This window comes from Lycorma delicatula, chromosome 5 (genome assembly GCF_047948215.1).
Source record: "Lycorma delicatula isolate Av1 chromosome 5, ASM4794821v1, whole genome shotgun sequence".
NCBI lineage: Eukaryota > Metazoa > Arthropoda > Insecta > Hemiptera > Fulgoridae > Lycorma > Lycorma delicatula.
The window spans coordinates 39,748,548-39,767,068 of record NC_134459.1 but is presented as its reverse complement, the minus strand read 5'-3'; the positions used below and the strand labels follow the sequence as shown (position 1 = coordinate 39,767,068).

The 18,521-nt window shown below is 29.0% G+C and overlaps 1 protein-coding gene across 1 annotated transcript in view; it reads right to left on the bottom strand.

Annotated features, from left to right (window-relative positions):
- LOC142324402 (fatty acyl-CoA reductase wat-like) overlaps window positions 1–9,823 on the bottom strand; it is a 38,115-nt gene extending 28,292 nt beyond the window's left edge. The window contains exons 1-3 of the mRNA XM_075365235.1: window positions 9,685–9,823; window positions 1,305–1,525; window positions 66–305 (exon numbers count right to left, since the gene is read on the bottom strand). Of these exons, the coding sequence (XP_075221350.1) occupies window positions 66–305; window positions 1,305–1,523 (459 nt within the window). The 5' untranslated portion in view covers window positions 1,524–1,525; window positions 9,685–9,823. The remainder of the gene's footprint in view (window positions 1–65; window positions 306–1,304; window positions 1,526–9,684) is intronic.
- Between the last annotated feature and the right edge of the window lie 8,698 nt (window positions 9,824–18,521).

Sequence of the window (18,521 nt, the reverse complement as noted above, 5' to 3'; positions counted from 1 at the left end):
AGTAGAAAAAAAACCATGATCTGAATATAAAGAAATTTAAATATGAATAATGCAATTTATCATACCTTTAAATTTTTTAATTTCTTTGATAATATGAGCAAATCTTTAGTAGCGGTAACATTAATTGAAACTGCTTGTTGCATTTCTTCATCAAATCTTACTGTTGCAGCGCAATGAATAATTATTGTTACATTTTCTTGAAGCACCTTTTGATCTGTAGTCGAAAGGCCCAACATAGGTTCAGTGCAGTCACCCAAAATTAATGATACTTTCTCAAACATAGATGGATCCACTTTTGAGAAAATCTGGAAAAAACCAAGTACAGTCATAAAATGAAAATCAATGATCTTTATAAACATACAAAAATGTTTGTGCATATTTGTGCAGTTCTCAACATCAGCAATAGTTGAGATAAGTACATAAACTCATGTGTTCCCTCGGTCATGGAATAATTTAATTTTTTTTTCGTGTAATTAATGCAATGTTGCCATTATTTTGCATCAGTAGGAAAATGTAATGAAATTAAAAAAAAAACTGTTTTAATATTAAATTTTTTCACATTTAAAGCCCAAAAATTAATTGCTCTTAAATAAAATAATTTATCATTATATTTAGATTTTTTTATTACTTCCAATTACTCTTTTAAAACATAAAAAGAACAATATCCTCAGTATATATTAAAAATTAAATCACCCACAGCTTCAATTTAGACTGAAAAGATAGATTTTGTATTATCATCATAATAAGTATTCCTGATCTGAATGAAATTACTATTTGTTTAACAGGTTACAGTATTTTGTAATATTTTAATGTTGTTTTTGGGTAAGCAATTAAAAAGTTATTGTACTATTTTAAGATTACAGAAAATGCTGTTCTGTGGATGAGTACTGTTAATATTTCTGGCATTGTGTGAAAGTTTACAAATATTGTGTTAATGTGTTACTGTTTTAAGGGATATATATATTTTATCGTCATAAACATACATTGATGAAGAAAAATTCCTTGGTTGACTAAAATGTGGTTTACACGAAGACCACAATGTTTAGTTAATTAAACTTAGACATTTTTTACTTCAAATTGAAAATAAGAAAATCATTTTTTAATTTTGTTTTGTAACCTTACATTTGGTGAGAGTTTAAAGTTAAAATTTACTACTGATTTTTAAAAGAAAAATCATAGGTAAAGGCTGTCCACTCAGAAAAATATATAATGACTCATTTTACAAATTTTAATTTTACTAAAAAAATATTAGCAAAGGTTAAAAATTTCAAATCAAAAGAAAATAGGTGGATAAAATTACTCACAAGATGATCAAATTGCTCCTTCATTCTTTCTGTATGGCTTTTCCCCTTTTTTGTTCGTACTATTAAATAGATCTTTTTAAAATTTGGACAGGATCTCATTAGTTTTTCTATGATGACCCCTCCCAAATATCCTGTACCTCCAGTAATTAATATGGTTTCTCCTTTATAAAACTGCTGTATTGGAGTCTCTGGTAAATCTGAGTACGTGATTTTAGACATTCCTAGAATAAAAAAAAAAAATTAAAAATTTTTGTAAAAAGATTTACCAAAATTTAACAAATAAGTTATTTATAATTTGTACAATAGTTTAAAAATAATTTTTGCAATTTTTGAAAGCTTTTTCAACTTCTTTTACGATCAGTCTTGGCCTTTGGACAAAAAATACCTTCGACCTTACAGAAGCTAATATGGTTTTGTATCATTGCTTTACCTCTTCCAGAAAGTTAATTATAATCCATCAAAAAATTTCTCTACGGTTTTATAAAAGTGATAGGGTTATAGTGAAGAAAGAACGGCGTGAATATTGCTGTCGAGATAATTACAGAGTAAATCATGAGGTAAAAAAGAACTTGTAATTTATTTGTATTTACGTTCCATTATATTTGATACTTCTCTTCAGTTTTTAAAGTATGGATGAAACTGTCATTAAAAAAATAATCAGCGTAAGATCTAAAAATTATTTGGCCAAAGCATAAAATCTTAGAAAGAATCCTACAACGTTGAAAACCTTGTATGAAAATAATTCACAATTCAGGTATTAAGTCAATCTACTTAATAAATATTTCGGCAAAAAAGGCCCATAAGCATATCTTTCGAAAAATGGTTAAAAATATTTATTTTTTAGACTGTTCCTTTCGTTTATGGTGGAGTATCGTTAAGACACAATTTCCCAGATACGAATGTTGTGCGTAATTTTGATTTACATTTCCTGAAGTTAGTTTCTATATAGCAGCGGATGAATTGTCACAGAGATTCATACAGAAGTTAAATTTTCTAACGTGAACATTATTACTTTGTATCTATCTACTCGACACAAAGATAATTGAAAAAATGTCATTGTTTACATAAAAATATTCGCATATACGTGGTCTCTTCAGAAAATAACCGAACTTTCTTTTTTTCTTTATTATTCATTTTACAGATTATTGGTCCTTCTCCCTTCAGAGTACTCCCCTCCTCTATTCACATACTTTTCCCAGCGGTGTTTCTATTTCGCAAATTAGTCCTGGATAGCTTCATTTGAAATGACCTTTAAGGTCCGTGACGAATTTGCTTTAATGTCAATAGTCTCAAAATGGCGTCCTTTATCACCGATTTTAATTTCGAAAATAAGAAAAAAATCGCATGGAGCCAGTTCTGGTGTGTAGGGGGGCTGAGTAAGGACATCATCTAATTTTTGGCACAAAGCTGAGTCTACGGGCGCATTGTCATAGTGAAAGAACCATGAGTTCTCATCAGAACTCTGGTCTCGTTTTGCGGATATTTTCACGTAACCGTTTCAAAACACCTTGATATTACGCACGGTTCACTGTTTTACCTTGAGAAAAGAATTTAGAATGCACGATTCCATTAAAATAAAAACAAAGAGCATCACTTTGACATTGGATCGAGACTGACTTGCTTTCGTGGGGCGTGGAGATTCTTTGTCAATCGATTGTGATGATCGAACTTTTGACTCGATGTAGCCGTAAACCCTGCTTTCGTCTACCGTTATGATCCTTTGCATGAATGTTTCATCGTCTTTGGTTTGTTCAAGAGGTTGCCGACAAACGTCTGCTCGATGTTCTTTCTGCTGTTTGGTCATCAAACAAGGAACAAACTTTGCTAACTCTATGCATGTTCAATTTTTCAGTCAAAATGTCGTGGCATGATCCAATCGAGATGCTAACCTCATATGCAAGTTCTTTGACAGTCATCGGCAATTTGCACCAACCAGATTTGATAACTGAACGTGGGTGTATCAGTTGAAGTCGAGGGTCATCTTCAATTGACTGATGACCACTTTTAAATCGTGAAAACCATTCGTACAGACTTCAAAAATAGTTATTTTACTTTTACTTTATTTAATAAATAAAAATATCATTATTTCTAACTTTGTAGTCTTATTATTTTTTGAAGTCGGCTTTTATTTTTTATAAATTATTTTATTTCACAATTTTTTGATAATATATATATATATATATATATATATATATATATTGATATATATATATATATATATATAATTAATATGGGTTGGCCTACTAAACGCGCTGTTCAAATGAGACAGCAAAGGGAGAAAGGGAAAAATTGGAAACTGGAAAAATCGAAAAAGGTAAAAGAGAAAAATGAAATAAGGGGAAAAGGAAAGGTAATATGGTAAAAATGAAATGGGGGAGAGGGAAAAGGATGAAAAGGGAAAGGTTAAATTTTGTGAAGTTCCGTAATGTTCATTTCGTTAATGTTTTGTCAAACTATCAATTGTGTACATTTAATTTATTTATATATATATATATATATATATATATATATATATATATATACTCTCAAATCTTGCAATAGCGAAGCATTGCCGGATCTGCTAGTTTTATATAAAAATTAACTGTAACTATAATATTTATATGGTGTTTTAGAGGAAAGTATCATATACTTTATGTAGTCGATCTTTATATAAAAAAAAAAACACTAATAATATACAGAATGATTCAGGAGAAAGTGAAATAATTTGGGAACTGATATTAAAACTTGAAATAAGGAAAAGTATTTTAATGATGAATGAATTTAATCTTTTCAACGCAAGATGGCCGGCCACCATTGGAATCCCAGAAACAAAGTTTTGTAAGAGACATTAAAAAAACCTTCCCTACATTTTTCCCAGCAATAAAAATACAGTATTACCATTTTTTTAAATATTCGCTCTTTTTCTTATATGGCGGCTATCTTCATTATTTAAAATAGAAACTTCATATTTTATTAAATTTTTTAGTAAAAATATTATTTTAAGGTATTTTACTGTAAATGCACCTGTTGACGAAGCTACGGGCTGATTATTATAAAATCGAATATGGCGGCCAACTTCATTATTTCAAATGGAACCACCATGTTTTTATTACAGTTTTGGGTATAAAATATCATTTAAAAGATTTTTATTCTCGAGTATTTCTCTCTGAATAAAGCCGTTACTGAGCTACAGGCTGACAATTGTAAACTTACAAAAACAATAAACAAAATTTTAACGCTAAATATTTATCAGCGGTTTTTGTATTGTTGAAAAAATTTGTACATCCATCACAACACATTGTCAATAAACAATTAAAGCCTTTACTGGAGAGCGAGTGCCTGCAGTTTTACTAATGGTAGCCATTTTGAAAATGTGTTATATAATTGATATTAAAATTCTGTTGCAATTTTTCCTTCTCATAAATAAAAATAAAACCACACTTTTCAAGGTAAAAGTCTTTTAATGTTACCTTTACTTAATTTTTCAATTAACTTAATTTTTGAAATTTGAAAACCAGACACGAATACATTAGGATTCCTTTTTGCAAATGGCCACTACATTTAGTTTTACAATAGTCATACGGACTGAAAATGGCCATCAAAGATGTAGGCATTCGCTCTTCTGAAAACGTCATTAACAGCTTTCAACAATGTGTTTAGTGGATGTTGTGCAAAATTTTTAACAATCTAAAAAACAGCTGATAATTATTTAGCATTAAAATGTTATATATCGTTTTTGTAAATTTAAAATTATCAACCCGTAACTCCGTAATGGCCGCGTTCGGAGAAAAATACGAAAGAATAAAAATATCTTAAATTACTTTGTACCCAAAAATACAATAATGTTTCTATTAAAATGCAGTGAGGTTTCTATTTGAAATAATGAAGTTGACCACCATATTTGAAAAAGAGTGAGATTACAAAAATGGTGGTACCATATTTTTAATTAATGGAAATCTAGGAAAAGTTTTCTATATAAAGTTTCTTAAAAACGTATAGTTTCCGAGATCCCAATGGTAGCCAACTTGCGTTGATTATTCTATGCATGCATATATATATATATATATATATATATAATTAAATTTACTAAGTCTTATATAAATGTCATATTGTAAGTAGTAACTTCCATTAAACGTATAATCACGCTATACACTGCGAATGAATTTTTTTAATTAAAACTGACATTTTGAAAAATTCAAATTGTCGATCATAAAAGAAAAAGGAGAACATTTGTCAGTTAGATATTAATGAACATATATAAAATTAGATGGGTTAACAAATGTCAAAATGTAGAGATTTCAACTGAATAAGATAAAAATTTAAAAAGCATAATGTTACAAAAGAAATTATATTGGTTGCATACGAATAGCTTAACGATTTTTCTGTATCCAAGATTAATTAATCGGTTGATAACAGAAAATGTATTGTGTAAATTTTGACAAGGATTATAATGTACAAAGTAAATAACTAATAAATTTACTAATAAATAACTACTAAATTTAACTGGATCGTGGAAATTTGCTTGTTTGATTTTTTAACTCGTCAAACAAGTTAAAAATTATGGTTTTTTTCGGTCAACTTGTACCTTTTACTGTGACATAAGAAAATTGGCTTGCCAATAAAAATAATATTTTTTCAACTTATATTAAGGTAATAAGGAATTAAATGGAAAAGTTATAAGGCTGAATATTATAGCATAATTTACACTTAAAATTATTACAGTTATTTTTAAATGTGCTAGATCATTTTTTTTCTTATTTAAAAACAAAACCTATCCTCAGATAAATATTCCAATCATTGTAATACTAAATAGATATTTCTTGATATATAAATATTTATTTGCAGTATACGTTAAAACATTATTATAAAAGCGTGACTATATTTCTTAAAATAAAAGATTGCTCGAAAAAATAGACATAAAACATTGGAACCTTTCATCTGTTCTGTATAAAATAGATTTTTTTTATTTATCAGTCTTATTTTAACTGCCGATGGTATGGAAACGCGAAAAAATGTGAAATTCATATTTTAAACAACTACAAAAAGATTGTAGTGTAAAAAACTTAGATTTAATATATACAGAATGATTCAGGAGAAAGTGAAATAATTTGGGAACTGATATTAAAACTTGAAATAAGGAAAAGTTATTTAAACTCAAACGGTTTGTTATCGAGTTACGGTTAGAGAAAAATGTCGCCCGGATTTCAGTTTCCGCGGTGAAATGAATTCTTACTATAATTTTTAAGGGGTTATATAAGGGATGATTTACGAGATTTTATTTCTTGTATTTTTTTCTGTAAAACTGAAAAATTCGATGAAAAAAACTCGTTTTTTACTTCCTTGTACGAAGTAAAGAAGGTATTGTGTCGTGAAAAATCTGGTTTTCAGATTTCAACAGAAATATCCATTTTGACTACTACTGAATTCATTTTGGTTAGTTTCGGCATGACGTATGTGCGTACGTATTATGTATCTCGCATAACTCAAAACGGTTAACCGTAAGATGTTGAAATTTTGGATTTAGGAGTGTTGTAACATCTAGTTGTGCACCTCCTCTTTTGATTGCAATCGTCTGAACCAAAAGTGTCCAAAAAGACCCTCATTTTCAGCGATAAATGGTACTTATTTTCATTGCTTCCAGAGTTATAACCAAATAAAATTTTGATTAATGAAATATTTGCATCTTACAAGGGAAAGACATCTGTTCTAATCGACTTCATTTCCGACTTTTTACATTATATTAATTTATTAATAATTATTAACCTCTGGTTGTAAAAAAATTATAATAAATAATTCAATAATAGCAATAAAAAAAATATGAAAAAATCAGTAGTTATTAGTGAAATAAAATTTTATGTACTTTTAAAAATGTGTGTTTGTAATTTGATAGGTATACAAGGAAGTCATGTGGTGTCCACATTAGTTTTGGTGAAACATCTGACTATGTAATATTAATTGAAAATTATAATTTAGAGTAGTATTATTTTTATTTATACATTTGTTTCAGTCTACTTGATAATAAATATCGTTATAAAACTTAGTAATCTCCTGTTTCGTTTTTTTTTAAATTTTGTTGATGGTTACCCATAATAATTTAAAAAGCATAGTATTAGATAGATATAAAACTTACATTTATTGGAAGAGTAATAAAAGGACTTTTACTCTTAACAGGTAACAGGACTTTTTCAGGTAACATACATAAATATTTGATGTTAATAAAAACTAATATTTTAGCAACTATGTAACTGTCCACTTTATTAAAGAATTGAAGACCGTATCTCACTTTCAAATGAGATAAGTTTAAATGACGAGCAGCAAAAAATGTATGTATTTAATTTAATAGGCATACAAGAAAGTCGTTTGGTGTACACATTACATTTTTTTAAATTCGTGTGCATATATATACAAAATAACATTCGCGAGTCATTCATATTCAACGTCCAGCAAAATCTACTGAAGATAAATTGACGAAAATGTATATACACGTTCTTCTTACGTAAGTGCACATGATTTATTGAAATTTCGGTTTTCAAGGATTAAAATCGAGTAAAAATAAAGGGTACTATTTTTATTTTTTTATTTTTTTATTTCTCTGTAACAAATAAAGATATCAACTTGATTTTTGGTATGTATAATATTCATGTGAGTATCCAAAAACCAGTTTCTACATGTTTTGAAATTTCGAGTTTAAGGGGTTAAAATGAATTTTTGAATTTTTTTTAACCCGACTATTTTTCATATTCTCTGTAATAAATGAAGATATCAACTGAATTTTTTGTTTGTGAAATCTTCATATGAATAAATAAAAACCAATTTTCTAAAATTCGACCTTGAGAGAGGTGAAGAATGACAAAAAGATTTTGAACTATGATTGCAAATTTTCATCATTTCCAACTATATTAAACGAGATATTCAGTAGATTTGGGCTTGCAAATCCTCTTCAGTTAAATATTTAAAAACCATTTTTGGATTTCTTTGAATTTCTATTTTTTAAGGGTATGACGGTGTACGGCGCAGCCGCTATTACTCTATGTACGAAGCAACTAGCTGTTACTGTATTAAAAAATTATAAAATAAAAGAAATTATAAAAAAAAGTGAGAAAAGAAGTGCGGTCACCTCCTAGTGGTGTTTGTCGGGTAACGCTAATAAACGGCAAAACACAGATTTACCCGTACAAAAGAACGGGTAAGCAACTACTATAACTAATATTTAATTTTAAGATGGAGGCCGGCTATTTTAAAACTCGCATTTTTCAGGTCACTCTTACTCAAAGTTTCGGTTCCTGCACAGCCAAACTGTTGTTCTGAAGGAATTATAATACACTGATATTTTTTATAAATTGAACAGACTTTAATTTTTATTTATCATTATTATTCTTACAAGCATGTGTTTAATGAACACATGGGAACCCAGGGAGCAGAGTCCCCTGGCTAGAAGGGATGGGCCCGCTGCGCTCGCTCTGACCTGCTAAATATTCCCTGACCGCGACGGGAAACGCAAATAATCACATAACAAAATCACGCACAAAAAAATGGGCACACAAGTTACTAAAAATTAGAGGAAACGCTGCTTACAATGTGAAATTCAAACGTTACAATACGGTTATGAAAGTTTTTATGCTGTAGAAACTTTAAATAATCAGGGAAGACTAGAGAATATTTTGAATAAGGCAAAAATAATTTTTTTTAAATATTAGATCCGAAAATAGTGAAAAAATAATAAAAATGTTTTAATATCAAATGAGTAAATTTACAGAAAATTTGAAAACATAATCGGCATTATTAAAGTAGAAGAATAATGTTTTACAGTCGCTTAAAGAGATAATGAATGAAGAAAGGTTTTCAACTTCTTCATAATCTCTAAAATAAAAACAGTTGGCTTCTAGAGATAGGAAAGGATCGAAATAAGAAAAAAGATTTTTAAACGGAAATTTTCGAGAAAAAAGTACACGACTTTAAAAGATTTAAAAGAAAATACGACCGAAGAGGAAACAACAACGGGAGAGTCATAGAAGAACATAAAGAAAGATAAATAAAATGATGACAGATATTGAAGAAGAATAAATCCTCAATGGAAAAAAAAGTTTGTTCACGCGGTCCAATGATGGCCAGTTCGAAAAAAAGAATGAAAAGTTTTATAACAAGATGGTAGTTACTTTTGACGCCCAGTAAAAAATTTTTAAATTTAACAAAGAACTGAATAACACTAATTTTTATTCCTTTGAAAGTGGTTTTATTTTTAAAAAATGTCAATAATTCAATTTAATTTTTTTTAGAACTATTCTATGTTCAAAAGAGATTAATTTAATAAATGATTTTCACATCTATTTTAGTTATACATGTTAATTAACATCGCTATTATTTAAACTAAATTATGTATGAAAATAAACATTTGACTTACTTTTTATCAATCTTTTAATATCAATATAGAAAACATTTAATAAAAGAAAGTTCAATTAAAAACTTGTCAGTGTAGAGATGTGAACTGAGCAAATGAATAAAGCAAACTAAGCATATTAAATTTTGTAGATAAAATAAAGCAGTATATAATTTATTGAATTTAGTTAATAATGATTACGGAATTACGTTTATCCTTGAAGAAATCTATAAGCCCCATGGCTTAGGTAAAAAAAAATCACGAATTAAATTAAAAATGGCAGGTATATTATTAGCATATTTTTTTTATTTCAATATATGTAAACATTTATCAAAAAATAGGAGTCTCTATTAGATGTAATAACATATAATTACAGTAGTAGTAATAATAAAAATATTTGTATGCAGAAATTCAATACCAACAAGGAAAATATTTTATTATTTCACAGAGTTATATTTTTCCTTAAACTAAAATTTACTTTTTTTTTGACCGAACGTTAAAATTAAAAATTAATACAAATAATAAAAATTTTTATACGATATTAAAATTCAATTTAATGTAAAATTTTTAATTTATTAATATATAATAGAAATATATTAATAAATAATACAATATTATATATTATATATTATATAATAATATATTAATAAATAAAAATATATTTTTAAATTTGTTACTGTATTTCTCTAAAACGATATGAAAGAGCGGGCATCAACGTCTAAGGTCATTAGCCGGATAGAAATTTGTAACATGTTGAAAGATGCCATGCCTGACCGGGATTCGAACCCAGGACCTCCGCACGGAGGTCAGCAAGATTCAGTCAAGTCTTTCAAGATTCAGTAGAGATATTTTCAGTAAAAGTCTTATTGGTATTGAAGACAACATACTGTGAGCGAATCATAATCAATGTTAAGCTAAAACTACTAAATATAAATCGATGAAAATTTGTATACATGTTGTTCTTACGGTGTAACTGCACACTAAGAAAGGATTTTTCGAAATTACTAGTTTAAAAGGTTAAAATGAATGTGTGAATTTTTTTGAAACTCTGCAAATGTTTTTATTTCTCTGTAACAAATAAAGAAATCAACCTGATTTTTGATGAGTGTAATCTTCATGTTAATAAACCAATTTCTAGATTTTTGAAATTCCACCTTGAAAGAAGGTAAGGAAAGGTAAGGTAAAGAAAGGTAAAAAAATGTTGAACAATGATTGTAAAATTTCCCAATCCATGCTGTAATAAACAAAATATTCAGTAGATTTGGGCTTGCAAAACCATTTTCAGATTTTTTAGATTCCGATATTTTTAAGGGGTGAGAAGTTATACAGCGCTGTGACAGCCATTGCCACTTGTTACTGTATGTGTGACTGGCCGAACCTGCCTATGGTTATTTGACTAAAAAACATAAAATAAGAATATTGACCGCTACGGAAAACACAAGTAACCATATAGGACGGACGAAGCTGCGACAGGGAGCTAGTATCTGTTTAAAACTAATAAGTGGGAAATTGGATCACATCTTACTTCCTTGTCTATAGGGGTGCAGATTGGAAATGATATAGTCTTGCTAAAGACTGTCGAGCGGTGTGGCTGGCCGCCCCGTCCTGTTGAAATCACTATCTATCCAAAGATTCCTGCCAGGACAACCTTCTTAAATCCTGAATAAATAGCCGGACCATCATGTTCCTATAACGTTCCTGGGTAACAGTAAGAGGTATACCATTATCATTCTCAATGAAATACGGACCAAGCACACCGTGTGCTGACACTGCACACCATATCACGCTCACTATATAACGTTTTCTCGACGATAACATCTGGTCTCTCGAAACCACGGAAGCGAGTTGTTTGGCGATCCAAGTGAATGTGAATTTCGTCGGTGAACCACACAATGAGCAAGAAATCCGGATCTTCGTACACCATGAACAAAAATCTTCCACAATACACAATAGATGCCTTCCTGGCATCCATATCTTGGTTCGTTGTCCAACCTAAATTCGGTACAATCCACCTATGTCTTTAAACAATCGCCGAAAGGACGTATTGCTGATGTTAATTTTCAATGATGTATCTAAGACTTACTTTAGGTGACTCCAAAACCTGATCGAGGACTCGTTCATCATTCTTATGTGTGGACACAGTTACTGGCCTACCAGACCTTCCCTTCCGTTGATACAGTACACTACCAGTACGACGAAATTTCGTAACGATAGACAGCATAATTGTATAGCTCGGTGCTACCTTATTAAATTGTTCCGCCACTAACTTCAAACTCGGCCTGCCCTGATTGCCATTTCCGTACGAGCGAAAATAATACTCCACAATGAAAACTTTTCCTCCGTCGTGAGATTCATTTTCAACTCAAACCTTACAACACAACGTTCTTTGCACTACTAACACATAATGCTAACATAACAATATGCCGATGAACGGACATGCGCATGGGAACTGCGCGAAATCCAGTACTGTATATTTTGGCGCATGCGATATTTTTTTTTCGTTTTCCAGCTACATTTCTCTCATAACATCAAAAACAATTTTCTTTTTAAAAGGCGACAAAATTATTTTTTTAAATTTGTAACAAATGCTTTATAAATTAATATTTTTATGGCCGGTGGTTATATTATTATTACTACAGTATATGAACTAAAATATCGCTTATTATAATTAACTCATCATTAAATATGGAAATATGTGGATATGATAGGGAAATCGTTAATTTTTCAAAATCTATTAATTAGTGTAAGAATTAATACATAACTACGAATATATGTTGCACTTAGGCAGCTATATATTAGGCTTTTATTAAAAATCGTGATTTTGAAGAAGCTCTAAGATTCAGATAAATAAAAAATAAAATACGAGTAATATGATGTTATTATCAAACAGAGCTGGCCAGGTTACTAAGTAGTCAACACTTTACAATATTTTAATGGGATTTATTTTATTCTGTAGTTTGTTAAATGTCATAAAGTCATATCTTATTAATTAAGTCATAGAAGGAAGTATGTATGACATAAAAATGAATTGCGTTGTGATTACATATGTTTAATGATTAACTAATTTTTTTCTTTCATAAACATATTGATCTTGAGTTCATTTAGTAACAATTTTCAATTATTGATTGAAGACCTCTTCATTTTTCTTTATAAGCATTATATTTTTTTTTTTTTTTTTTTTAATAATGATATTTATTTTATGATAATGATTTTTTACCATATTCTATAGTAAATTGTAAGTATTTGCTAAGTTCAAGGTTTACACATTTTGTATATACTATCATTTCCAAAATTAGTTACAAGTATTATTAGTAAATTATTATACAAAGTATTATTATTCAGTACAAATAATAAAAAAAATTACACTCACATTTTCTTCTTCTCGTAATGTCCTTCAATGCTGTTTCATATCTTTTTATATTATACTTTTGTTATTATTATTATTATAATGGTTGATGTTTAATATTTTATTCGACTTTCTCTTTGTTAAGAGATATTAAAATTATAATTGAATATTTTATTCTTCCTGTTTTGTTTTTCTATTTGTTATTCATTAATAATAAAGCAATACTTTTTTTATGAATTTAGAAAAATATTTTTAAAATTCATATCCTTAAAAGAAAACTTTTTTAAGAAAACTGGCTAATGGGTTTGCAGCCATATTACAAATTATTGGTTGGTATTTTATTACAAGGTGCTTCAATTGTTTATTTTTTTAATGAAATGTACTAAAACACATTTATTACGCAAGTTTAAACACTTTTATTTAAATGATTATCAATACTGCTCAGATTCACCAAATGTCTGCTGATTTTAACCATTAAGATTGATGCATTTCAAAGAATAACAATAATGTTAGAATAAGAAATGGAAGAGTATGGAATGAAAAGAAAATGTGAACAAGTTGGAAAGTAAAAATTTTGAGAGAGGAAAGCAGAGATCAAGTCAAAAATGGTAGTGGTAAAGGAAATCTTTATCAAGAAAAAAATTATTATTACAAACAGCAGTATGGATTTACAGATAAAGAAAGACTGATTGAAGGTTTGTTATTAGCGCCCGAAAGGAATGATTTTAAAATACATAAACTAATATTTTACACATGTGCTAAGTGTAATGATATATAGACTAAACAGAAAAAAATAAATTAAAAAATAAAATTAACAAACAAACCACATACTAACACAGGAAAAATAGGAAAAGTTAAATCACAATATAAAATACTAAGTAAACATATTATAATAAGTATTAGATAATCGAATATAGATGTCCGGCCTAAAGAAACAACAAGATATTCAATAATATCCTCAGGTTGTTTCCTTGAATATCTCGGAAGGTCCTAATTTAAATTTCCGATGCAATGCCTTACAACACATGCAATCCAATTATGTTGTGTATCGTTAGTTGGCAGTTGCAGTGAAGACAAACGGGTGCATCGGTCTAATTCATTAGGTGTAAATGTGTAAGATTAGTATGCCCTGTTTGCAAACTGCAAATAATAGCCTCTTCTCAACAATTTTTCCAGACTGAAGAGCTCCATGGCAGCACAGTATCTTGGTGTATCATAGTTTACCATCCACTGTAGCAGTCCAGTCACCTGCTGGTGCTACAAGGTGTTACTTAGTAGTAACACCATTGCTGAAAAAGGGTTGGCTAGATGCATCTTTAGTGTTACTCAGAATTCCCACATTGCTAGGGAACCAGCAGAAACTGCTGGTGGAGATTTATCTCAATAATTGTATTATGAATTTTGGTGATAGGATGTCTAGAATACAAATCTTTTAAAGCTTGCACTGCACTACACAAATCACTACAAGTAAGGATGTGATGATGTTTTAATTTAATTATATTCAAAGTCATAATGCATACAGTTCAGCATTGCAGACACTTGTAATACCAGGTAGACCAAACACATAGGTTCTGTCATTTATAACAAAAGTGCATCTAACGGTATGATTCTGTTCCAATCCATCTGTGTATATTACTACATCTGGTTTTGTTTTGGATAGAAGTTAGTAAAAAATTTGCTGAAAGACGATATGAGTTGTTGATTTTTTATTGTGTAGATGAGGTCATAATTAAAATTTATGGAGTCGAGTCTCCATATGAACACGGATAGATAAGGAAAGTAGAAGATATGTGAAAATTGAAAAGGTAGAGTAAGTGCTAGGTATGTACACCCATTGATATTTTTATTACATTGATGGTCTTCATATTGTTGTAAACGAGGGTTTGCGAGGACTGCTATATGCTTTGTGTGGGTGTGGAGACATGGACATTAGGAGAGACAGAGAGAAAGGACAAGATTGAGCTTTTGAGATCTGCAGATGGAAGAAGATTGGTAGAATAAAATGGTGGATTGAATGAGAGATGTGGAGATGCTTAGCAGGATTGGTTGTTGGAAGGAAATAGAGTTTGAAGAATAAGAGACTGACCAGAAATTAATTATTAAACTTGTCTTAGATCATCACCAGTGATGATCTAAAAAAAAAAAGTATGAATAAATATTAACATTATACAAAAAAAAGCTTTTTGTGTTTTTTTTCAGTGATGATCGTCTATAAAGATGTGTTTTTTGACATGTCACCATTTTAAGATGTCAAAATGAATTAAAGAAATTAAACACTGAATTTTTAAAAGCATGCTTCTAATATTTTAATTGCTATTGTGGCCATATTCAGTGATTCTTACTGCTGTTCTTACTTAGGTAACAACTGATGGTTCTTTTGAGTTTGGCAGAAATATATTTAAAAAATAGTACAAAAAAAGTTTTACATTTGAGTTGTATCTGTTTATTTTTTTATATCATTGTGTGTTTATATACATTTCATAATGTTTCAGAGTGTCCAGTTGTGGCCATTTTATTTGTTTATTTGTAGAATATATAAAGAATATTAAAGTTTATTTGTAGAATATTTATAAAATATTGTACAGTATGGTATATAACTGATTTGTGTCTATAGTTAGCAAATGTTGAATCTATTGTCGGGTGTTCGCGGCTCGATCAGAATATTGAGAAATTGACAAATGAAAATTTCAATTGATAATTGCAATTTATTAGTTTAAGAACATAAATAAAACAAGACAAATCAATAATAACAATAATGACAATGGCAAGCATTAATAATAATAAATAACAACATAGTAATCACAACCACAATAATAATAACAGACAGTGATTACACACAAAATAGAATTTAAAGTAATCGTCAGGATTTATTCACAGATAGTTAAATAATGAAAAGTAGAATTCAGTCCCACTGACAAAAGATATTAGCATGATCTCTAGTCTTATCACCTAACCACTATTCTTGTATTAACAACAATAATACAACAGATAAGACAAGTATAAAGTTCTTTTACTGCAGATACCTTTGCTGTTCACAAATAAAACTACCCTAATAATTTATGAATGAAATTTAGTACATTATCTCTTTCATTTATAGTCTTACAGTAACTCACCGAACCATTTCTTGTTTACGTGTACTGGAATTACTTGTGACATTACCTTAATCGCATCGAACTTAATTCACACTAGAAATTTGCTCTTTCACTGTTCTTCTCGCAGAAGACTCTCTCACAGAACTGATTTCAACTGGTCTTCTCCAGAGTAATTATACTCCTATCCTCTTTACCTGCAGGACCAGACCCAGTTGACCATGAGAATGATCGATCGAGCCCTTTCATTCCCATGCATTTCCAGCCTGGTATGGTAACTCTTCTCACGGAACAACAACATCTGTTTAGGTGTGTCAGTGGGAAGTTATTGCAAAGGGGAATTCTTAAATGTACCTGTTATTTTTACTAAAAGGGTTTCTTTTAGCCCCTTTCTGGATTCCTCCCATTATTATATTTTCTCTACTTTTTTCGTAATTGGTAGGAATCCATTACTCAGATCCGTTATATCGGTCTTGTTATCTATGGAGGACTTTTCAGTGTACTTTGTATCAGTGTTTCGTGTCTGATTTTATCAACGAAGAATATTGCTTGTCCAGAGCAACTCAACTTACAAGTATATAATCCAGGGCCAATTATTGGTTGGTAATTGTTTTTCTATGTATAATGGTTTGCTTGAAACAAAACAAATGTTTTTTTAATACATGTTAGCATGATTTTTTTGTGCAGACAGTGAAAACTGCACCAATTTTTTGGTGAAGTTTTTCTGTTTGTAATGATTGACATCCAAGAATTTTTACATTATTAAATTTATTACAAAAGATTTTAATAAAATTCAAGTGAATCATTTATAATGATTATCAATTCTGCAAAATAATTGTAAGTAATGAAATAATTCCAAATTCTTTAATAATTGAACAGTACTGCATTAGAAATGAGAAAGGAGTTAAATTCATGTCTACATTTTCAGTTACTATACCATTGCATAGTAGATATACAGTGCCTTTGCAAACTTTTAACTTGCATAAACGATTATTACATGTTTGAATTTATATCATGATGAAGACTTCAATGTGTTAAATGTATGGTCTGTGGAATTGGGCTTAATCTAAATCAGTTGAGAAACAAATATTTGAAAAAATTATGAATAAAAATAAAAATTAAATTTCTTTGTGAAATTTGTAAAAAATTGTAATACTTTAGAAAATAATTCATGCTTAAATTAAATGCAATTCATTTTTTAGCATGAAACTTTTATGTAAGTCTGATCTCATCCAACAATGATCAAGTAGATCCTCCTCCACAGAATAAAAAAATTATAAATATCTTTTTTTATAAGTATTTTATGAAAGTAATAATTACTGTTTCACTTAGAAGGTGATGGCAGTACAATAGCATCACCTAGGATATAAAACTGGTAGTTTTTACAAAATCATAAATATAAAAATTTATTTAAAAAACAAATAAAAAAATTTAATTAATAAATACATATTACAACATTCAGGTTTCAGAGAGAGAGAGAGAGAGAGAGAGAGAGAGAGAGAGAGAGAGAGAGGTCACGATTTAACAAATCATGTTAACCTTGAAATAAGGTCAAAATCACCATTTGGTATTCTTTTATAATTTCAGTAACCTTTGTCTAGACAATTCTTTTGTATTGTGTGTATTTTACAAGAAAGTCGCCTGGGGTAATTAAAATGGAACATTCCGTACATGTAAACTAGGGAATTTTCTTTCTTGGAAAGAAAAGAAAAAGAAAATCTGGGATAAATTTTCTAGAAAGTGCTTTCACTACTCAGTTGCTAATATCTTAAAATTTTTAATAATTTGAATTGTTCTCAGTAAATAATTAAGTAAACAAATAAACCAATTCATGCATTATAATTAAACCTTTTTTTTCTGGTAATGAGTGAAGAGAAAAAAATATTGAGTTGATTAGTATAATAGTGTAATATAAATCTAATTTTTTATTCACAATGATCTAAAGTGGTTATTATTTTGTAGGAAAAGGATTTCTTTAAGGAATGAGACATTTTTCAATTAAAAAAAGTTCTTCAGTTTTTTGAAAGTAATTTATATTATATTTCGTATTAATTTTATACAGTAATTTCTCTGTGGAAATATTGACCCTTCCTACAATAGCACAAACATTCACCTACATTTGTACACAAATGTAGTTCTACAGATTTCCACAAGCCTACTACTATGTGGTATATTACCATGGTAATATAATATATTCCATCAAGCATTCCACTTTTCTGTTTGTTATTACATTGATTATCCTCAGTGCTTAAAATGACAGACTAATGGTATTATAATTCTGATAGATTCTTTTAAATTTTCCCAGTAATTATCCAAACTTATAAATTCTCGATACTAATTTGTACAGTATTCATTATCATTTAAGTAAATATTATAGCAATTCATTAATAAATAACCATTTGTTCTTCTGCCTTATTCTTATATAA